The sequence below is a fragment of the Tetrao urogallus genome, assembly GCF_951394365.1.
Source record: "Tetrao urogallus genome assembly, chromosome: 1".
NCBI lineage: Eukaryota > Metazoa > Chordata > Aves > Galliformes > Phasianidae > Tetrao > Tetrao urogallus.
In genome coordinates, this window is record NC_136813.1 from 165,208,979 (window position 1) to 165,233,936 (window position 24,958).

The window sequence follows — 24,958 nt, forward strand, 5'->3', positions numbered from 1 at the left end:
TCAGTGAATGGAATATTTAGAATTACTGTGAATTTAAGCTCTATAGTCTCTTACTAATGGTATGAAGGGAGCTACAAAGAGGAAATCTACAGCTGAACCAGGGTACAAGTATGTAATACAATCAGATCTACCTAGTGCAATCTCTGTGATACTCCTTACATAGTTCTATGTGAAGATTACAGTTTGAGTTTCCGGTATGGAAAATTTGGACAAAGATCACTGATTTGTAATCACCCAAATTTGATCTCTTCACTGCAATAAAGGAAATCTAACAAATAGAAGGGGCACTGAAATCCTGATGATTAGTTCATGAGTCTCTGGTGACTGTCTGAAGTTGCAGAAAGGAATCTGATTACCGTGCAGAAAATATGCAGATTTAGGAAATGGCAGAGAACAGTCTAGTAACAAAACTAAAAAGGTATCTCAGGGGATTGTCTGGTGACATACAGAGTCCTTGGACAGGGTATTTCAACAGAGTAAAAGGAATTGCTATTTTCAAGAAGACGACAAATATCTGAAACTTTCTATTAAATTCTACACAAAATTTCTGCTTTCCAGTCACAACCTTTTGAACCAATGCCAAGACCACAGATGATATTTAAGATTTTTAGATGAATACAGAGATTTATCAGATAAAAGAGATGAGAAAAACTCTGTTCTAAATGATATGAAAGGAATGTTGTGAATGAATCCAGGGAGATTTCCTTCACAGAGTTCTCATTGTGGATGGCAATGATTTGGACCCTCTCTATATGTGGAAAACTAAGGAACAGATGTGCAATAGGCATTAGGACTTGCCATTTAATTCTTCTTACAAGAGATTAAAACATTTATGAATGAGTGAAGTTGAAATACAAACAGAATGTAGTATGTAGAAAGTATTTCCAATAAATACTTACGATCGGCCTGTGGAATAAGTGGAATAAATTTACTGAATACGCTCTTTGTTATTGAAGGGCTGGACACAAAACATGAATAATTGCCCTTATCTGATGCTTCTACATTTGCAATGTAGAGATTGCCATTCGTCTGAGACACAAACCGTCGTCTGTCCAAAGCAATGAATACTGGGAATTCATTTAGAAGCCAGCGATAACTGAGATCATCTGGAGGAAAATATTTTCTAGTTAATATTAAAAAAAAACCAAAACAATAATAATAGTGTCAGCTACATAAACCACGGAACACCCACTGCAGATGAATTGCTTCACTTTGAGTTCCAGCTTACACATAACTTATAGAAGAAAGATAGCTATGAAAGAGAGAATATGCAGATCTCAGTAGCCAGTCAGCTATCGGTACTGGATATCAGAATGCTGCTTCCCTGAGTGCAGATTACTGTGCACCTGCTTCTCTTTAAAACAAGCCTTTCCACTGGAGCTAGAGTGAGGTGGAGAGGAGATGTGAAGCTGTATCTTGCCCAGATCCAACTGTGGAACTGGGAAGCCCTTGTCAGACTTGTGATTTGGAAAAAAGCCTTTAGAATATTTTAACTGGAGTATGTTGTGGTGAGTTCATTAGGTGGAATGAAGCTGCAGCAGCAAGTCTGGGATGACACAATGACATAGAGACATAATCGGATCTTCTAAATGGCAGGTCAGGCCCACCTTCCATTATCCAGATTAGTTTGAGTAATGTTATTTGTAATAACAAAAACTACCTGAAAATTCAACCTTGTCCTTTACTTACATTCAATCGCAAATATATATTCAAGATCAAAATCAAATCTAAAGAGAAATTCTCAAGCTCTGTAAGAGTTACTGTTTAATTAAACATAAAGGAAACTTCTAGAATTAAATATTATTTTTGTCTTCTACTGTTATGCATCAGAAAATGAAGCACTTAGGGCTCAATTACCTGGGTAGTGGTAAGGAGGCTCACAAAGAAGCACTGCTCCAACACCTTCTCGTACTTTAACCTCATAGTGTTCCTCTGGTGGAAAAGGATCCAGATCTAGTATAGAAGAGGGTGGGGGAGGAAAACTGTGGGCTTTTCACTACAAAAAAAATTATTTTTTAAAGTATTTTCATTCCGTAGAAATAAACATAGAAATACAACAATATCTTGCATACAGGTGTCTGTGGACCGATTATGACAAGTTTGCTCATTTTAACCCTGCCATTATCAAGTGCAAAAATTTTTTACAGTATTTTAGTCATTATAACTACAAATTCCGAGGAGAAAAAAGAAACACCTCTACATCAGGAAGCACAGTGAACTTGTAATACTGGAGTCCTGCTTCAAATACTGATGCAGCGTAAATAACACATCAGGAACAGTGAAATGCAGAGTTTCTAAATGCAATATTTTATCATAGATATCATCTAAGCAAACATTATTTAGATTATTTCAACTTTCTTAAGTGGCTTTTCTACTAAATTCCTAAGAATGACTCTGATATCGAACTAAAATTTCTGTTCAAAAGCATTCACCCAGAAATAAAAAAAAGCTACAAAGCTATGTATAAAAAAAGATTAAGTAGAAAACAGCGACTATTCACAAATATAATTGCAATGTATAGTTAGATAGACCCACTAAACACTTGACAGGTCTCTTCCAAAGCCAATCACAGCTTTCAGACCTCAACAGCTACAAGAATCAAGGAAGAAAATGACATAACACTTTGCCAAATGCATGGAGAAAACCTTAGGGAGAGTTATGTGAACTTCTATGGAAATACACCTTTTCCAGTTTCTTAATTACTAGTTTTTCTTCTATTGAAACTGATTAGAAGATAAAATAACCTTTCCAGTGACTATCTGAATCTTTACATTAGATAATGCATGAAATACTAAGCCATTCTAAGGACTTCTGGTTACTATTAAATATAATTTTGTCATGTGTCTTAGCGCAATGTCTTCTGTCCCCCACACGTGGCTCCCAATTAATTTGGAATATCAGTCTTTGATAAAGAAGAAATTGAACCTTTAAAGGTCCCTTTCAACTCTAAGGACTCTATGTTTGGAATATCACTCTTTGATAGAGAAGAAATTGAACCTTTAAAGGTCCCTTTCAACTCTAAGGACTCTATGATTCTACATATTGACTAATCTCCTGCAAACATCTACTTCCCTCATCAACGACCTTTTCATCATCTCGTAAACGTGACACTGTTCACTTCTACTTTAATTGTAAAAGATTGGCTTTTACGATCTGCTACAGAAACAGGAAAAATTTCAAAATGATGAACAACTGAAAGAAATTGTTTGCTATTTTAGTACTCCCTTGTATTTGGAGAGCGTAGGGCTTGAGAAAAGGAAAAACTACGGCTGCTTTTCATTTTCAGATTATATTTTAAGTCTAGAAACTAATTTGTGCAGTGTTCTTTGACTAACCTTTGAAACTTTAGGACAGTCACCACCACAGATTTAATGACAGTGGATAGGATAGGAAATTTGTATATGTAAAACGTTTGTATTTTAGTACTAAAATAGAACAATCTATGCCAGGTGCAGGAATGCCATACAATTATTAAGATGTAATTTGTATACCTTCTTCCCACTTATGAACTGCTCTGTACTCTGATTGGGTCTTGATGTCTTTTTTGCATAAGCACTACTTGGTTATTACTCAATAATTATAATAAGCATGATTCCATGAACTCTTAATTTGAAGACATTCATTTTTAGCTAGAATGAAAGAATTAGCATAATCACTGCACTCTCAGAGGCATACAGCTAACAGCTAGTGAGTATGGAAATTTCTCTCCATTGTTGCAATTGCAGCTTCCCTACTATGAAACTGCTGCATTTTACGTTTATGAGACTGTTTTCCAATAAGTGCCATTGTATTTCAGCTTCTAATTTTGCACAGCGCTCACAAAAAAAGCCACTAAATATTCCTGGAGGATACAATTCCCATGTAGATATGCTACAACAGCAAAAAGATATTTGGGTGGTTTTGAAGCACTGCTGCTAAAAATAATTATTTTCTTCTTGGAGGCCAATCCAGATCTACTAAAGACAGTGCTCCCAGACGGGTTAATTGACATGAAGTTTACAAGAGTGTGACTTTTGCTCCACAGTGTCAGCAGACTTGACAGTAAGACAAAAATAATAGGTCTCGATCATAACATATAGTCAAGATTTTCTTGAACTCTTCAAAAAATGGTTTGTTCCATTTTCCAATCAGCTTATGCACAAGCTAAAGAACAAAAAAATCTACTTAAGGTCATTTCCTGTGACTTTAGTAATTTTGTATTCAATTATTTTGGAACTATCACAGTGATTATCAAAGGAAGTATTTTTTACAGATGATCATAAAAAGGAGAAAGGAAGATACACAACTACCAGTTTTTTAAACCTGTCTGGGTTACCTCTCTCTAGTGGAGGTGACATAAATATTCAGTTTAAAGGATATTTGCTGGCTGTATTCAGTGGTAGAGGTACATGGAGCTCAACAAAGCACGCATCAAAGGTGCCAGTCCTGAACGAGTAGGATAAAAGATAAAACATAAACTGATGCTAAAATAACTATTTACTACTCCTGAGTTTCCTTGAGATATGAAGCACCACAGTATTACAATTTGTGGCAGAAAACAGAACTTCTCAGTTCATCTCCAATGTTAAACATTTAGCAGTTAAACTGTTCTGCTGAAGGGCACTCAGGGTGTTGTGAATGGCCACCAGGTAAGAGTGAGATCATTTTTGTGTTCTGATGAAAAATTATTTCCAGTAAAAGAAAAAGTACTTTAAGGCAAAATAAAATAAAAATCCCAAACTGTCCTCAGTCAGTAAAATTTTCCATTAGTCTTCATGTAGTACTTCAGTCTCTTATACAGCATGCATTTGATAGCAGTGTACGTCTGCACATATGCATGAGTTCATGACTGCAGCTCATGTCTGCCTGAAGTTGACAGAAAAGTCCTCTGGCAGGGCCTTCCCACAGCCCAGCAGTCAGGGAGCATGCCTTGTAACAAGTGCCATGCCCTCCTCCTGCAGGCATCCCACTTGTGCTTTCACCACAGCGTTGCCTGATCACCACTTGTCACTACTGATGTCCTTCTTCAGTGACTATTTCTCCTTTGGTTCTACCACAATTTAAACTGTTTGAGCATTATTATTCCCAACCTGGCTCTGTTGTGAGTTGGTTCAATTAATAACTTAATTCACCGAGAAAGTTGGAATGACAGCTGAATGCTAAGCAACATAAAATCCTTACAAAACTTAATCTGTGTTATTCTCAGCTTGTTCTCCTTTTTATTTTTTTTTAATAGAATAATACAGCTACAGCACATATAAGCAGAAGACACTGCAGTGTAAAATCACCGGACATTTAAAGCTACCCACAAGGCTTCCAGGTTTTGACATAAACATTGGCTTACATCCAAAACTCAGAGTGGCTTCACTGCTTCTGACAGTTCCAAAGATATTCGATACTACACAGACATATTTTCCAGCATCCCTTGATTTCTCTGGATTACTGATAACAAGTCTGCCTCCTACCATACTGTAGCGATCCTTTGTTAAATCAATATCCCAGTTGTTGAGTTTCCACCTATTAAAAAAAACAAAAAAAGGCAGATGTAAGATTTGGCTCCAAAAACAAACTGAGTAAGCAAAGTAAGTAATCATGATCTGAAAATTAATTCATGTACTGTGATAAACTATACAGAAGTTCATAACACAATATTATGTTTGTTTAAAGCTTTTCTTCTGCAAAAGCCACAGATTTTATGAACATTATAGGTGTTTTAAACATAAGAGTCTCAGATGTTTCAGCCTTCTCAGAGATGGGATGTACATTAAAACTCAATCCAGGTAGTACAGAATGCTTGAACTGACTGCCAGTGAGCTAGCTAGTAATCAGGCATTGGAATCATAAACATGAGCTAGCTAGCAATCAGGCACTGGAATCATAAACATATCATCAGATAGCTTTTGAAGGCCAAGCAGGCTAAGCAAATGTTCTTCCATGTCTTTGAAGTGAGATTTTGAAGAGAATTTTTTTGCAAAATTGCAGTAGGAAATGAAAATGTTTAGTAAAGCCTAAACTGCCAGCGAAGTCAGTGCAATGACAATGGCACGACTGATTTAAGAGCTGCTTCCTACATTCAGAAAATTGCCAGAACTCCCATTTTAGTCCTTGTAAAACTCTACAGTGCGTTTCCTGAACTGCTGTAACTTCACAAACTATGAGAGGAGCTATCAATGAAGTCTGGCCCTCCTTACTATGTCCACCAGGGGGGGCACATAACCTTCTTCGAAAGGAAATACACCCTTTCTGAGCACAAAAAGGAAAGATGCAACTCAAATACATTTAATAATTATAAAAGTCTTGCAGTGTAAGTCAGATTTTTGTACCAAGCTAAAGACAGGCATTGCTTTTTCAGATTGAGAGTACATACATTGTTTCTTCCTGATTAAAATGTTTAATCAAAAATACAAAACAATCATTTGTAAGGTGAAATCAGAATTGTCGTAGAAGAAAGTAATAATAGAAGTGGCACTACCACCACCACCAACAAAAGAAATAAAGAAGTAAAGAAAGAAAGAAAGAAAAGAAACAGGAAGGAAGGCAAAGCAAGGAAACAAAAGGCAGGATTTACAACCTGCAATAAATACTATTTAGCTTTTATAGGATCTTAGGGGAATCCTTGAGATATATTACATGTCTGTATTATGAATAATAACCATTTTGTCCAGAAATATCTAGGAATAATTGTCAGGAGCACTGCTTATGCTGCATTGAATGAGATCAGAAAAGCACGGCATTAAATGTGCAGCTGGGAGGTGTAAGAATAAAAACAAAACATGGAAAATTGCTTTCTTCTGAATGTATTAATTTAAAAATCAAAACAACTGTATTCACATGGATAGTTTCACTGGGTTCTGTTGGACTTCTCACATGGATAGCGTATATCATTCACGAAAATGCATCAGGGGAGGGTCAGGTTGGGTATCAGGAAAAAGGTCTTCACCAGAGAGTTCTCAGACACTGGAACACGCTGCCCAGGGCAGTAGTCACAGCACCAAAGCTGCAAGGGTTTCAATTCTGCATGATCTGCTCTGGAGCCAGAATCTGGGAGTCAGTGATCTTCCCAGGTCTCCTGCAACATCCATTCTATGTATTATGCTATGGTTCTAGATGGAAGAGCACTACAGATGCAAGATAATGTTTCCAGAGTGACTTTATTCCATTAATGAAGAACCCTCAAATTTAGGCAGAGCTTATAATCATTCTCTATATGCTATGCTGTTTACATTTGCAGGCAGGATGTAGTAGGCTGGGTGAACTGAATGTGATGGCTATGTATATTCTGAATCTGAATCTCCACTCTGCTACATGGCTTCCAGACCCTTCCAAGCACAGGGAGAACAAAGAAGTGAAATAGCAAAATGCCATGTGGAAAAAACTTACGCTATCAGAGCTAGAGATGAGATTCAAAAGCAGTATTATAGTCACCTTCACTCTCAGGTAGATCTGTATAAGTAGATAGCAATCTTAACTGTGTTTTTCTGTCTTAGAAGACTGAGTTAATTCCAGGAAGACAAATATTGGTGCAGATCACAGGATAATTTAATGAAATGGAAATAGTTTGCTGACAAGAAATTGTATCTGCCCTTAGTTTGATCTACCCATGACTAGATTGTAAACTAGTCAGAATAATGATAATCATAAGCACATTTTGCTATACATACAGAGAAGGTAATAGACAATAAACTCACATGGATGCCCTGAAATCTCACAATGAAAAATAACTGCTCTGTTACTAAAAGTATACTTGTCACGAAACAGGTTATATGTGTGAATCTCTTACATTCATGAGCATCTCTATACAACATGGTGGTGGCAGAAGCAATGTAAGATATTCAGGCTCAGTACCTTTCTTCAGTCCTTCTTTCAGAGTAAAATGGGATCAAAAAGATATTTTGATCTAAGAAGAACAAGAACTTGAACCTCAGCCACTCCTAACCTAAGGCAGAAAGCCTCTGAAGTGTTTCTTTAAAGTCACTTTTTCATCTTTTGAGTCTGGATCAGCATTCTTTTCAAAAGCCAAAACCATCTAACACAACAGGAATGCAGTATTTTCAAAAACTATCTAGACATTTCAGTGACTTTAATCCAGGTTGATTCTTACCCCAAATCAGCAAGTCTACCATTTTTTTCCTGATAAGACAATCATTTAACATCAAAACCTGAACAATTCATTGAGTAAAATACACAATCAGATGTAACAATCAAAATAAGAGAGGTTACTTGTAAGTAGGAAAAGGAACAGCTCGAGCCCTGCAGTTCATTGAAACTTGTCCATCTGAAGATTCTTCTGGATAGATGGTATCAATTGGTTGCTCCTCAAAAACGGGTCCATAACCTTTGTTTCCTTCCTCTGAAAAATGGGTAGAGTCTGAAAATTAATCAATTCTTTGTTAGTAGCTGAACTGAACAGGAATTTACAACAGACCTACTGTATTCAAAATGTGAATACAGCTAAATAGCAAGCCCAGCAAAATCAAGTTTCATTTGCATCAGGAAAACTAGAACAGTATGGATAATAGTGCTGACCTTCCTTCACTGTCCTCTGAAAGTGAGAGTAGTTTAAACCACATTCCTGTATAACTACCTTCTTTGCATTCTCTGCTGACATGATAAATTATTTTTCACAGCTTATGCGAGAATTGACGAAGATAATTATGAATTGAAGATATGCCCTTCAGAAATGCAGGTAAGACCACCTTATCTCACAGAGGTTAACAAATTCTCATAAAATAGGTCCAGGTACAAAACCACAGTTTAAATATTAATCGTTCATTATCTTACAACCTAAACAGCTCCAGTTGTCCCATGTATTCAGAAATAATCTTTATAGCACTATACAAATAAAAACTAATACTGGAGATCACTGTTGAGAATTGCATTGTTTCCAACAATGCATGGAAGCTCATGTATGTATGTATATATGTTAACGCTCTTCCCACTAAAATAAAATAAAATAAAAGGAAGTCTCACGCTTAAAATAATTTACATTTGTCAAAACAAGCAGTTAAAAGTGAACTGAAAATCAAACAGGTTTGGAAGCAAACTATTTTTTTTTTAATCTTTATCCTCCATTTGCTGATGCTGTTACAATGGTTGCAGGTTTGGCTTCTCCCTGCTGCATTCCCTTCTCCTTCATCTCTTCCAAATGCATAAGGTGGCTGTTCTTTGAGTCTGCAATAGCAAGACTAGGAGAAAAGGTGGAAAAGCCTGGGGAAATTTTGCTTGGTAAATCCACGATGTAACTGTGCTTTTTTTGTTGTTGTTATTGTTTACTTCTGCTTTTATTTTTCTGTGAAAGTGGCAAATATGCCAATAGTACATGTCCGCTACCAGGTTCGCTTTCCACTCATGTTTAGACCTTTGTCAAATCCTAGAGACGCCTTCTGGAAGATGATGACAAAAACCTTGTAAGATTAAGGAACCAAATGTCATTTTCCTATAATGATCTTTAGAACTGATTGAATATTGTTAGCTTAAAAATTTCCCAAATCAGTTATTAAGGACGGAGAAACCCTACCATTTTGCAGTAGTATCTGTGTAGTGTATACAAAATGCAATATGTCTTGTAATTTAAAAATGTAATGCAGCAGATGAAAGTCCCTAAATAAAATTACGATTCTGTACTTATCCCCTTAAAATTCTTACCTCTGTTTTAAAACTTTTTGGAAGAAATTAGGCAGTTCTTATAAAATGTAAAATAGAAGGTAGAGTTTACCTATATAACTAAGCAATCAAATTGTCAGTATTAAAATATCATATATGCATTTAACAATCCTAATGTAAGTACTTCATTGTTTCTAAAATCCACATTCATAGATACACATTTTACAGAACTAGGAGAAAATTGTTTACAAGAAGATAAACATTGACTTCACTTTCCAGTTCAAGTTTGAGTGAAAATAATCACTAATTCCCTTGGGCACAGGAACAGATCCAAAAGGCACTCCTACGCTGTGATAGTCAGGCAACTTCATTTTTGAAATGAATTCATATAATGAGAAGATAAGTCTTTAAAAGAATGAAAGCAATCGGAAAGAAGAGCTTTTGAAAAATGGCCTTCTTTCCTTGATATTTTAGAGCACAACACTACAAAAAGATCTATGTATTACTAGATCAAAAGAAGACCATTCAGACTGCAAAGGCAGAAACAGCGTATTTGCTCAGAGCCTTGAATGACTGAGCCACAGCCCTGACAGCACTTTCTGTGCAGACCTTAAGTATGAATATAGAATAACAATGGCCTCTAGCAGGGAACAGTCATATCAAATGCAGCTGACTGTTTCCACCTTAGGACTCAAATGATGTTACAGACCATTTAGGCATTTCATGGCATGCATTTTTAATGCTACCAACACTGTTAATTATACTGAGTGAATGTCTGTTTCTTACACCTATTAAATATGCTTTATAATGGCACTTCTGCTGCAATCTATTATGAATTGAGTTTCAGACGTCTGGCTGAGTGAAATAAGATGAGCAGACTACATGTCAGGTGGGACAACCAATAAGCCCTTCATCTGAGTTCGGTCAAAAGCTGAATGCAGACCAGTAATATGCAAGTAGCACTGGGGAGAAAAAGGAAAAGAAAGGGTTTGTGAAAAGAACAGCAACAAATTTTCACACTTTAGTGGAGAAACATGACTATGTGATGGTATTTGGGGACTGAAGAAGTGCACACAAAGAGGATGAGAAAAGATTAGTTGACTGACATTGTGCTTACAAGAGAGAGGGCAGAAGTAGAAGCAGAGACAAGAAAAAGGAAATGGCTGCACTAGATAAACAAGATGAGAAGCAAATTGTCTCTGTTCAGGTCCTGCTTTAGAACAAGAGAATGGACTACGTGACTTCTCAAGGACACTTATTGCCCTATTTTCTGAGCACATTTATTCTGATTTATATTTCAAATTAGAGCAAAAGATGTCATTCAGTTCTCACTATCCAAGGCATTGTTCAGTGAATTCTGCAAACGTGAATCCGAATTTTCAACAGGGTTAAGAAATACTTAGTATACTGTCTCGGTGAAGGGCAAGAAAAAAAACTACCCAATGCATTAGATCATGGATCCTGTGTAAGTAACAATGCTGCTGGATGGCGGCCCTTTAACATACCTCCAAGCAGTACTTTCCAGCTGCCATTTTCCCTCTAGCCCTTTCTGCAACATTCCTTATGCTCAACTGACTACTGAAGAAGCTGATAAAATTAAAGGGAGTGGACATCTATTTATTTCTAGCTTTCTGGGTTCCGTTCCGGGTCATTTCTTGCCCTTATATGTACCCACTGCAGATTGAAAGAAGGATGAGTGTGGATGGGGAAAAGTATGGGCACTTGACTTTGAGATTTGAGAATCATGAGCCTGAGAAGACTCAAGGTAAGAGCATCCCAGAGATGAAGCTTGGTTTAGTTTGAGAAAGGGAGGATGCAAGTGTTGGGCCTGTGGTTGTTTTGTGGGAGTGATAAAATGGTCTTGGGCTGCCTTTATATTAGCATAACGAAAAAAAATAAGAGGCATAACTACAGAACTGCTTAGGATACAAGAGGGAAGGAAACCAGAGGAAAAGAGAGGAAATAGACAAAAAGGTATTTATCAGGTACTAGGAAAACACTGGCCTGTGTAGAAATCAAAATACAGACACAATTTATAGGCAGAAATGAGGGCAGTGTTAAGATAAGTTTAAGAAAAGTGTAGGAAAAGTGTAGGAAATTCTCATTGCATAGGAAAGAGTGAGCAGAGCTAGCTTGCACACAAATGTACCAGTGCAGAATTCAGCTTCTTTCTTCTTAACTTCTCCTTCACACAGTTCTTTAGAACAGTATCTGAAAAAGATTGTTCTGAACAAATACTGTTTTAATAGCTAAATTGTTGTATTAATTCAGAAAAATTCTTATCAGTGAATTTTTTTTTTTTGTTTGTTTGTTTGGTATTATCCTCCTTAAGACAAAGCATTTTATTGTTATTTCTAATTAGCTAGATTTTCCATGTCTGTTCCAGATCTGATGCAAGATGTGCATACTACTCATATTCAGAGCAACGTCCCTTTCATTTTTCCCATGTTTGACTTTCCCAAATACATGAATTTTAATCTTTTTAAAAACAGCAAATAACTCACTTTTTCTTTTATTACAAAATTCATTTAAAAGGATGACTGATTACCTGGTGTTTCCATGTGATCTAGGTAGATCCTACCAAACCTAGCACACTGAATTATCCCAAAAGATGCATTTTTGACTGATTCTAAAAACTGCACATGTGAGGCTTCATAATTTTTAGCATTTCTATTCCATTACGTAAGCCTGAAGTATGAAAACTTTTTTAAAATATCTAAATTTTAGTACCTGAAGATCTTCAAGTTTCTAATTTTACTGAAAGTTCATATGTTAGATCTGTGTTTCATCTTCTGATGTTTTACCTGTCTCTTGAGTCTTTCCTCTTATTAGCCTGAAATACTGAAGTAAAAAAATACATCAAAAGCATTCATGCACAACCACTCATCTTGTTCCCATATCCAATGGAAGCCCTTAAACATAAAGGTAATATTTACATTCCACATAGCATTATGAAACTATGCTAACTTGCTATCATAGACATTATATAATCTTGGACTCAAACCATCAATTTCAGTGGGTTGGAGTTCTAAGCAAGTAATTTTTCTGTTGAGAGAGACCATCCAAATCTCTTTCAGGTAAGACAGTTTATTATCAGCTACTTCAGCCTTTCAAGGATCCAATTCTGAAAATCCATTTTGCTCATAGATTAAGGATAACCATATAAGAATTCTATGATTCCATGATTCTACAATGTCATGAAGCAAAGCTCCTTATAATTATAGAAATTACTGTGAACACAGTCAGACAAGAAAGTTAATATATATAGTTAATTAAAAACCATTGTAAAGTTGTTTATTTCACAGAAGAAAACGGCAGTTCATGGGCTTATTTTTTTTCCAGTACAGAAAAGTAAATAAAGCATAATTGTTTACTTTTGTCTTATCCATTTTCAGATAAAGATTGCTCACATCATTCTTATTTTTAGGGAGTATTTTACAAGCTGTGTGGTGAGGAATATAAAATGCTTCAAAAGGCATTCTTATAGATAGTCTGGGTTTGCAGTGCACCTGTATCTCAAGTCTTAATGAGATGATAGCGAGGAGAGATAAAGTTTAATAAATGAAGAGATAGCAAGAATAGGTATCCTTTCATCTTTCTTTCTTACTTAGCCTATTTTCTTGTGTACGGTAGTAAATTCAGAGTGAGACTCTTGACACTGTGGGATTTATCTCATGTAATTTTAAAAGTTAGTGATTTCATTCAAAATAGTCATGTATCAGCTCTCTTTTGAGGGCTTTGACGAGTACTTCAAGCAGGTAATTAATCCATCCCCTCTTTATGAACCACATAGAAAGATGAAATTCGTATAATGTACTGAGCTCATAGAAAGTTAAAACAAAGTCATATGAATTTTTCCAGAGTCTGGTTTTATTAATTCAACTGTGAAATGTGACCTGCAGTCTCCCAGGTGAGGCTACTGGCACCAAACCCAAAATGAAAGCCTTCTCCTGGAGCTCCCACACCTGATAAGGGGCCTGTTTTTATATAATTAGTTTCACTTGTCTTGCAGCAGCATAAATAAACCTCAGTGGAAGGTCAGGGAGCACACTGATATTGCACCAAGAAAAAAGTCCTTACCCTAAAGAGATTGTTCTGCCGCTCCAGTGCAGCACCAGAAGTGCAACTGTGCTTTCTGTTTCTTATTTGCTCTGCAGGGCTCAGACACCCAAAGAACATGGGGAGGTCAAGCATGAAGAGTTAACATTGTCCTCACACCGTCACATGTTCTAAGATATAACAGTGTATCTGTTCCTCCTTAGCAAAATTTAATAATAATGATTTCTCCTGGAAGCCACATAAAAATTATTTTTTCCACAAACCTTACACAGAAATGTATTGAAACAGTCTCAATATATACAGGAACGTAAATTCAGATATATAACAGATTCTTATAACAGATAATTTACCAAATACTTTATCAGACCCTAATGTTCCTTTTTTTGTGTGAACAGTACCTCTGAGTATCACTTACTGCCAGCACAGTCACTGCATTTGGATCTCTAACTAACACATTTTGAAGCATAGCTTTAATCTATGAAGTCCCTGGGGGTAAAATTACTGTCAGTCAGGGTATCTGCCTCCGTGGGACTGAGAGTGTAGGAAGTCCATAGGGCTTTCCTAAAACTATTTCTAATGAAGAATTTAGTTTCTGGATTAAATAGGACACTAGATATGACAAAAGAGCTTCAGTGAAGCTGAAGAGAGAAGTTCAGCAACTTTCTATTTTAAAATTTAAACCAGAAAAAAAGAGGAAACTTGCCGTACACAATCTTTTCTTCCTTTTGCAGACTAGAGGGGACTGCACTGCTTCACGTTGTGCTCTGTGAAAGCTGCTTCAGCATATCAGGCTCTGTTTGTCAATCAGAGAGATGTAACTGCCTGAATTCTAACCCAGGGAATGAGAGAGAGATGGGCCCAGGCTACCGCTGCCCTGAAGCACAGGTACGGTAATGGACAGAATTTAGTACCTTCAGTTAGGCACAACATTGAGAGATCCCAGAAATCTGAAGTCTGCCAAGCACAAGCCAGTTTTCTATACACAAACAATTTCTCCACAGAAATATAGTGTCTGTGACAACCTGCTGCAGCAACCTCATCATGCTTCACAGGTCTGAGCAAATTGCAACCCTCAGCATCTGGCACAGCAGCTGGCACAAAGGGCCCCACACCTGCTGTGCTACTGCGCTTAACGGAGTCAGACTCCCCACCAACAATTTTTAACAACTCATTCTAGGTTCAATCATTTTTTTCTTCTCTGCCAGTCCCACACTTGGATAGTTTCAGAGATTTAGCAGCTTTCTGATGAGATGAGAATTAGCCTCTGGCGCATTGTCTTCCATGGCAGCTAAAGGAACAAGCTCAAGTACAGCAGACTGCCTGCAGTTAAGCAGCCTCGGGTTTTCGTTGATACTTTTAGCAAGGGGAATCATAGGGATGATAAAAATAAAACACAAGGAGTATCAAAAAGCTGATGGTCTTAATAATGACTTCTGTTTCACACGGAAGAAAATCTGGAAAATGGGAAATGAAGACACTCTGCATCTATGTTTAGATGCAGAGCCCGTAATAATATCATCTTACTTGATTTAACATTGAACAGCCACCATCATTCAAATTATCTGTTTTTTTTTCCCTCTTCGAGACAGTTGCCACATGAATGCAGGAAGCTACTTTCTATCTGATAGTTCACTTTGGAGGGAATCCAAAATGGATAATTCCTGAAATTTTTCTTTGTTCAGTAACTAATTTGTACAGGCTTCTGCCTGCCCAAGCAATATACCCATTCTCACATTCTGTGCCATCAATTCTCTGCTCAATTTGAATACAAAAAAAGTAGAAAACAGAAAATTCCCAATATATACTGAAATTTTACTGTTACTCTTCTGTAATGATTTCCTTGCATGTCTCTCATTCAAAGAGAGGCCAATAAATCATGTTAAACATCTGTTTACCTTCATGTCTTCTTGCAATTAGTATGATAATAAGCAAATAATGTTATAAATTAACATTTTATCTCTTTTGTAATTTGATAAATCTGTGAAAGATTACAAGTACGTCTTCATTTTCCACATTTTTTTACAAGATATGCCTTTTCACGTTGTCTTTACAGGGCAGTTATAATCTATATTTAATGCAGAAAGTTCATTGAGGAGTAAAAATGTATTTTTTAAACTTCATCCTTGTTTACAGAATTATTTATGCTTTATCTTTCTGGAATGTACAAAAGCGACCCACATTTCCCTTTAGAACAGAACTGTCATGGGTGATGTACAGTATCATTACACAACTTTTAAAAATGTTATGCATTTAAACTGATTAATCAGAAATGGTGGATATGTAGCTATGTGGATATTAAATGGGAAAATACACTAAAGGTGACATTAAATATAAGATTAAGTCACTTCACCCAAATGACTCTCATTCTGTAACAGCAAGATATTTTTAATGGATGTCCATTTGTATATTTGCCTCAGTTGCTCTAGCATATCTTGAATCTTGCTAAATCCTTAAATTAAAACACACACACACACACAAAAAAAAAAAAAACAAAAACAGAGAAGTAACTGGTCCTTAAGAGGAAACAGTCAATTAAGCAAAATGGAGCATGCGTTCACTTAACTGTATTTAGGGCACTCAGGCTCCTGGAAATGCTCCCAGATCTGACACCACTGAAAAGGTGATTTACTCAGTAAGAACAACTTGCATGTCAAACAGGAAAAGATTAGTGAGTACAGTAACTTATGTAAAATAAACTAACAAAGGAAATGATAGATTGCTGAAATGCAGTGAAAGGCTGGTAGTAAAACATGCGGTGCTATAAATAACTATGAATGCTTATGTTCAGAAACTACAGTGCAAGTATCCTAAGGCCCTAATCCTGCAAACACTCTTGCAAATGCTTTTCTTTACTGCAATTGTATAATACAAAAATCTCAGACTCCAAGACCAGAAAACCCAAATTCAATGTACTAGAAGGCACTGCTAAAAAATAAAGGGATAAAGATTTGAATAATGCTTTTCAAGATTTACAGATTGCATGCTAGAGCAAACAAGCTATCATTTTGCTTTATAAAAGCAGAGATGTAAAAAAATATATATGGATTTTTCCTTCATAAATATCTGTGCATAAAACATTTCATTTCAAAGGTAATTGTAAAGAAGGTTGGCAGGTAGTTTTTTGATGGATAAATGCCTAATAATTCAATTAGGTCAGGAGAATATATTTTCAATAAAGGATGGTAACAGTTTTATTAATGGATAAGAGCTTCTTCTGGAAACATTAAGATCTTTAAGATTATCTTTAGAAAGGGTAAAATGATATATTGTTTGCTTAAGGCAAATAACAATGAGACAGCACTGAAAGTTCATTAAAAGTCTCATATTATTTCAGGCACCTGATTCATCACAAAACTTAAGAACATAAGTAGATCCAATTAAACAAGATTACTTTTGAATGCAATGTTAAGCACGTACTCAAGTCCTGTGCTGGATGAAAATCAACTTGATTCTAAAAACACCAAAAAACGTGATGTAGCAATAACAAATCACAGTAAAAAGTTTTCAGGAAGTCAGTGTCAGAAAGAAGCTATACTGTGTGAAATTGCGTTGTTCCCACTTCTAGCCATCATAAAATTATTTTCAATACCATTTTATTTTGTCACTCCACTGAGGATCTTCTGCTCCTGCTTCATGTACTCTTCTCTATTTCTCTGTCATTTACCATTGCTAAGTGTGTCTGCTTGAGACAGACATTCAGTATCACTATCATCAGTATTGATCTATCTGGCATTGTTGTATCCTGTTACATATTTTCACATGAGAGAGGGACAAAGATCTGTTGACACAGCACATGGCCAGATTAACCTTGAGTGTTAACAGCTACTGAACAGAAGAACCATGGACTCATTAATTACCTCAACTATCACTTACTCATCAAGTTCTACATCATCACTGAAAGCTTGGAAACCGTATGATATTTAGAAGCATATTCCATACTGTTTTCAATGTCACAGAAAAGAGCACCTACTAGTACACAAGAAGCCCACAAGTGCTTGGGTCCAAGCTGATCTGCAAATCAGACAAAATATCTGTACCATGCTAGCAGGAAGGCAAACAAAGCACTTTCAGGTTTCGGATCATTATGATCACAAAGTACATTGTGATTATTTATCTACAAATGTCAAAAACCCTGCAGTAGCATTAAATGGTTTTCTAAGACCCAAACATGGAGATGGCAGACATGATAAATCAGTATTAAGTGCATTTGTCCATTTCATATTTTATGAAAAAAAAAAACCCACCCTATAACTGTCTTTAGGATTGTGAATAACACCATCTTACATGGCTGAAAGTTTTAAATTATGTAGATTTCAACTCAGTTCATAACACATATTTGAACCTACTGCTATATTAAAAATCCAAGCTTTATATATTCTAAGGTTTGTGGTGGGATAAGTTATACTTAGCCTTTATGGGAAGCTAATATGCTGAGGCAATAACATGCTAATGTCAAAAAAACTCATGATGAAGCATTTAATCATCTAGAAAGAAGACTCTGTTATGCTGATGGAGGCACCAGTGTTAGCCAGAAAAATGTTAGAGGAACATCAATCACCAAGAGCCAGCCAGAACTCAAAACAGAAAAAGTAACCACTCAAATAGTCTCACTTCATACTAGACTAAATTGTCTTGGGGAAGGCTACCTCTACTTATTTGGACTGAAAAGGTAGGAGAATCACTTCCATCTTTTAACCTTCTCACGCACACTGTCTGAGACTGGCTATGAACGTATTGTGTCAAATCAACATAAGACAATCTACAACACTTTGTGGGCAGTTTTACATTCAAATGCATTTCTTTGGAGCTGTTTGCTTTCAAGTAGGGAGGCCCAGGAATTTTTTCTGGCTGAAGACTTGGCCTGGGAGCAAATTTTTCCAGATTGATACAGGAGACTGGGAGATGATACCACTGGAAGATGATGCCATCCTGTGAAGGCAAGACACAAGCTGGTGTCTCCCTGCTTTCTCTTATCTCTGCTGATTAAAATTTGCAAGATCTAGAACTGGATTACTGGACCATTAAGTAAGAGTATGTATGTTTATCATTAGTCTTCAACCGACCACCACAACCTTGGACGACTCAACACTACCAAAGATCAGGACCCTCTGACACCAAGACATCCCTGAATTGAAGAGATGAGAACTACTCTGCTTTGCTGTGTTTATCTATCTGTCTGTTTCTCTTTCCCCATTTTTTCTTTTCTCTTTCATTTTTTTGTTCTTTCACTCATTGAAGTAGCTGTTGCCTAATATTGTCTCAGAACTTTTAGCATATAAGTAACTCCTTGGCCAAAGTACTCTTACCTGTAACACTAATCATTATTAGCAAATTAGCCAATATTACTTCAAAGTAGTGTCTCAATTGTTGGTAGGGTGCTCTCAGTATACTGATTTATATTGTTTCTCTGAGTCTTGGATGATTCTTGTCAGCACCCCCTGCTGACAAGGGGAGGCGAGACTCCAGAGATAGCAAATGATTCAGCTTCTTTGAAACCCACTGAGTAAGACAAGATACATGCCAACAAAGTCCTTCATGAACCATGTAGCTTATTACGTAGTTTCACTTTTATAACAAGTTCCTAGTATAAAATACGCCAACTCTTCTAAAAGCAATTTTATCCACTTATGCCTAAGAATGAAAAGGTGAAGTTTGCTTCTTAGAGTTTGCCAATATGAAATTATTATAGTACTTTTCAGCATACACACACTTGCCTATTACATGAATCCTCCTCAGAAACGTAAGGACTATTTCAAAAGTTACTTAAGGGCCTAACAACTTGATCTTGTGGGAAAGACAATACTCAGCAAATTAAAAATTAATTTAGAGTGTGTTATTATTCTGCATAATCTCCCCACACAAGTGCATATGAAATATCAGCAACATAGTCAGAAATTCAGCATGCTGTTTAATGGCATCCTCATTTATACATCACAGTAACTGTCCTGTACTGAGAAGCCCTGTGTCATACTGACTTTCAGGCTTATAGCTTTCACTGAAATGATTTTCGAAAACAAGGCATTAGGTTCCATAAATAATGGAAGTGGTTTTGACACTTTTACCCTTGGACTATCAATTCATTTTGCACAAATGAAAATAGTTCCTAGAATGGCAGGGTGCCTTTTGAGCCCTGATCTGACCCAAAATCAAATATTACCAGACTCTGCAATATGAAACTCAAGGTAAAAAGTACATCAGTTTGATCAGAATGAAAAAAAAAATAAAGGAAAGGAGTAATATTTTTTCTATTTGATTCTTCTTACAGCCAAATGTAATCCAGTACTCACTAATCACACACAGAAAAAAAAAAAAAAAAAAAAAAAAAAAAAAGCCTTTTGCAGTTATTAGTTAGCTTTTTGTTGCTGAAACAGACTCTTAATTCTTTTGGCCCAAGGTTATTCTCCCAAGTGAAGATACAATATGATTCACTGATTTATATGGGATAAGATAGATGAAAGAAATGCCTGAAAACCAAACTCAGCAATAGTATATGAATTTAATAGGAAGTCAATGGCAATGGAGAAGTATGTTGGAGATGTCAGAGGAAAGAGAAGTAGAGTCAAATATTATTTGTAATAGGCGTGAAATAACTTTTTTGGCAGTGGATTGACATCCATCTTGATGTTCCCTGAGGAGTGATTCACTGCTCTCATTTGCCTTGTGCTGCTCAAAGTGCACTCTGAAAAGCAACCCTTATTATAACTGACTGTTATATCACTAAGTGAAAGACCAAATTACTTACAGCTTTTTCATCAGCTTTCATCTGCAAGGCTACATTTCAAGCACTAATTTACCTGGAAAATAAATACTGCTCCTGTCTCATGGCAGATGATTTCTGCCTAAGCTCCCAATACACTGATTTGTGTAATGTTTTCTTCCCTTCATTTAAGTAGCTTCACATTCCCCTCTAATGGAAAATGGCTAGTCATTGTTAATTTTTAACTTCTGCCCCTGATTACCATAAAACAGAAGTGGCTAAAAGTTTGGGTTTTTATTGCAGAGAAAACTCCAAAATTCTAAAAACCATATATTTTACTTTTGGAAAAAAAGGAGAGGGGAGGGGAGGGGAGTGGAGGGGAGGGGAGGGGAAAGGGAAAGGGAAAGGGAAAGGGAAAGGGAAAGGGAAAGGGAAAGGGAAAGGGAAAGGGAAAGGGAAAGGGAAAGGGAAAGGGAAAGGGAAAGGGAGAGGGAGAGGGAAAGGGAGAGGGAAAGGGAAAGGGAAAGGGAAAGGGAAAGGGAAAGGGAAAGGGAAAGGGAAAGGGAAAGGGAAAGGGAAAGGGAAAGGGAAAACCTTTGTAAATTTCCTGTAATAGGAAGAAGACCTGTTTGGAAAAGAAAAAAAGAAAAAAAGCAAACAGATAACAATTCTTGACACATAGAGTGAGAAAATCACTGTGACCCTTGCAGGCCTAATTCTGAAAATCTCAAGTCAACATAACATTCAGTTTTTCAGTTTCCTGCCTTCTTTTTTTCCAGGTACTTCCAGTACATATTTATGGAGGCTCACAAAGTTTAATCCAAAGCACAAAGTCTCAGTACTTTTAGGCTTTTTGGCAGCTATCTTTGAACCTAAGACAGACCAGATGGTCGTACACCTGGAAGGACACTGGTTCTGAAAGCTATTGTATTTCTGGCTCCAGAGCAGATCTTATACTACATCTTAGGAGCCATGGGTTGCAGAAACCCCGACCGGTGGCGCTGGTTGTGAACTGGTTTGCCCAAGGGAACTTAGTTTGTAGAAGCCCCTTAGAACTGTGGATCCAGTATTACAGAAGGCAACTTGAGCAAAATACACTTCCCATGAAACCCCGTGTTTACTTAAAAAATGTTGAAGCAAAGTTTTTAAAATCGTGCTTTCAAAATCTGTTCCCCGCTAACTTCTCTCTTCAATATCATCTCTGGCTTCTTTGGTTGCTATATGAGAACTCATGGTCTTTACTCATAAAACATTCTCAATTTCCACATTCTCTGTTACTATTTACATTTACAGCATTCCTCTTTATAGCATCCCATGTCGAAGAATACTTCCTAAAACTCAATCCGATCATTCTAATCATGCTCCCTCTTTTCCACAGTATCTTTCATCTTTTAACCATGCTGTGAACACTCTCAAGCAAGCCTTTTTATGTCTGCAGCTAAGCACTTAGTGGTCTTTATGACATTTTCATTGCCAAAAGATATACCGAAAATGAAAATTGGCTACGGCTAATTACCAGCAACTCTAGCACTCATGCGAAATGAGAAACTCTTTAGCGAGATTCAAGTGCTAGGGCAGAGCAAAGACTGCAAAGATTCAGATATAATCTAAAACGGCTCTAAAATGACCAAATGATAGAAACAGACTTCTTAATTCAAATGGCTATTCAATTAGGAATGCAAAATAAAGCTTGATTGTGTGTGTGCTACCCAGCTTTGTAATAATACACTAGGGATAATGAACTCCGACTGTAAAACACTACGAATTCTTCGCGTTGGTAGACTGTGCCATAATTTTTTACTCTTGAAATAAGTCTTAAATTTGGCTTTTGATTAAAATTCATGCAAGTCCTGAACTTATTCCTTACCAGAAGTCAGGAATTTCGTTTGAACTTGAAGATCCTTATAAAACCAGCTCTATTATAACTTACCCACATTCAAAACCCTTCACACCACTGGCTCCTAATCAACTCACCTGAACCTAACACAGCCAACTATCATCAAATGAAAGATAAACTAAATATTGCTATAAATCTATCAATGCATACTACATACAATATCGTTATACTCAACTTCATTCTTTTAATGTCAGTTACTCTGAAAGTACTGCCTCCTACTTATTTCAATAGAAACTACAACAAATACAAAGAGTACAGGACTATTTGACATAGCAAATTTGCAGCTACAAAACACTATTTTTCAACACAACCACCACCATTAGCTGTGCATTTTCACCACTGATGAACAAGAGCCTGCATGCTGTGCGCCTCAAAGTTCATGTTAGTGGAGATGACCCACTGCTGAAATGCATCGCCCACAGTGTCATTTTGCTCACATCAACTCTTTGACCTCTAGAAACATTCAGACATTCCACATTAGATGTTGATTTATCAGTCTGTCCCTCTGCTGTAGTCTGTTGTGCAGCAACAAAATGTAAGATAATACTGGCAGGAAGTTTTAGTCTCTACTGCCACACCACCAAAATCTGCATCTGATGTTGTGGGACAACATAATAAAACAGAGGGCCTTATTTTGGGATCAGATCTTGCTATTGACATTCATAGAATACCACACTCTAATGTCAATCTGAGGCACTTGCAATGTGCCAAAATCTCTGGGCACAACTGCAATGTACGTAATACACAAGTAATAGCATTAATTGTTAGCTGGTTATTAATAGCTGCCCATGAAGGAATTAAATGGATTTCATTTTGCCAGTAGTTGACTCATAGAACTTTTTTTTTTTTTTTAACCAACCAATATTTAGCCCTTGCTTGTCTCCTACAGTTGATGTTTCTGTGTAATATGTACGGAATCAGATGTAATGTTACTGATGGTAGCTGACAGCCTTTTTTCAAAAAAAGTCCAGTATTAAAGCAGTGAAATTGATTTTTTTTTCTGGTACCATCAGCAATTCCCTTATCTTAACAAAGACAAGGCCCTTAAATACATAAAAAATACAATGTAAGAGATTACAATATTTTAAAGGTCTTGATTTTTATTATGTGTCAGTATGTCCTCTAATAAATTCAGACATGGAGTAAAGAACGAAGTTTAATGCTTCGTAGAATAAAATAGTGTTCCTTTAAATTAAAAAGTACTCGTGAACTGTTTGGAGTAGCTTCCTATGGGTGGTGAACTTATAGCACAATATTAATCATATTTTCAGACTCAATAATATCATCTCACAGCAGTGATATTGAGGTGATGCCTGAAATGGTGGGCCAGACTGAGCAAGAACATGAACTGCTAAGTTTGCTGGAAGACTAAATAACTACATAAGGAATCCCCAAAAAACGTCTTATTGTAAATGCAGTAAAACTAATGTTCATTAACTTCTTCCTCAAAGCAGGGACTAACTTACTGCCTACACTGATACAGGTTAGAAAATAACCACACAGTTCACACAAATATTTGTACTTCTCAAACCTTTTTATATGCACAGTCTAATTATTCTGCTTTTTACATGCTGAGATCTTAATTCATGCAGTCCATACATAAGCAAAATGTTCTCTTTCTTGAGCTCTATACTGGCAACCCAATTCATGACCGCAACTAAAAACCAGCATTCATTTAAGTTGGCAAGAATGTTTGAAACAGGCTTTACCAATCTCAGAGATGTTTGAAAAGGGTAATGAGAAATAAATTTTAATACTGAATTTTAGCTTTCCAAAGAGCTCTTCTATCTTTTAGAACTGAACCAAAATTTGAGTTGCAAAAATCTCTGTAATTTCAGATATAGGAAATATGGTTCCTGCAAATTTAAACAGCCACATCTACGTTTATGAAAAGTTCTACTATTTATAATTTTCAATCAAAGTTAGTATATATAGCATTGCTCCACTGTATTATGAAACCTACCACAATGTCCTAATTCTAATTTTGTGAATTTTAGACGGTGACAATATTAGAGAATTCTGTGTTTATTATGTCTTCTCATGGGCATTTTTCCATTCTTCTAATAATCTGGATTATCTGTGCACAAAAAGATAGTTGATACAGTTTTATAACCTTGGATGAAACTAGAGGAAATAACTGGTTCAGTATACTGAGTGGGAATAGCCAAGAACAATTTTGAAGTCCAGATCTGCATTTAGTACACTTCCCTACTCATACTTACTCACATTTATTAATTAACTGTACTGACACCATACAAAAAGCAAAACTGACCTTGGAATGCACAAAACTGAAGACAGTTAAATGGATTAACACATCTTACCTGACACACAGAAGATGAAACAGAGTGTAACAAGATGACTGATGAAGAACCTCATGGTTATTTTCGATTCAGAGATTATCTCAAAAGGAATTCTGCCTCGCAACACGAGTATTCAGAGAACCACAACCACCTGATTAGAGAGAAAGAAAAAGGAGTGAATAATTCTGACATAAAGCTTTATCTAATATCATTTATGGGAATTTAAATTCCCATACTATCTGTCTAAACTGAATACTTATGAGTTAATATAGTACAGAGACTTTTGAATAATTAATGTACTGCTGAATTTTCTACATTAAATTAATGATCTCTTTTATTCAGTCAGCACACTCCTTAAAAGTCCACACAATACTCAGGCCTTCTGGTGGTAATAAGTTGTATAGCAACTATCAGTACTGAACA

The 24,958-nt window shown here is 36.3% G+C and overlaps 1 protein-coding gene across 2 annotated transcripts in view; it reads right to left on the bottom strand.

Moving 5' to 3' along the window:
- The window catches only part of CNTN1 (contactin 1), a gene marked incomplete at both ends in the record, with an annotated part of 85,484 nt that extends 60,825 nt beyond the window's left edge, over window positions 1-24,659 (bottom strand). Inside the window, 5 exons of one of the 2 annotated variants that reach the window (XM_079549502.1) lie at window positions 900-1,106; window positions 1,858-1,953; window positions 5,324-5,496; window positions 8,200-8,329; window positions 24,557-24,659. In XM_079549502.1, the coding sequence (XP_079405628.1) occupies window positions 900-1,106; window positions 1,858-1,953; window positions 5,324-5,496; window positions 8,200-8,329; window positions 24,557-24,611 (661 nt within the window). Of the gene's footprint in view, window positions 1-899; window positions 1,107-1,857; window positions 1,954-5,323; window positions 5,497-8,199; window positions 8,348-24,556 lie in introns of both variants that reach the window. The other variant, XM_079549501.1, reaches the window with a different exon arrangement.
- Between the last annotated feature and the right edge of the window lie 299 nt (window positions 24,660-24,958).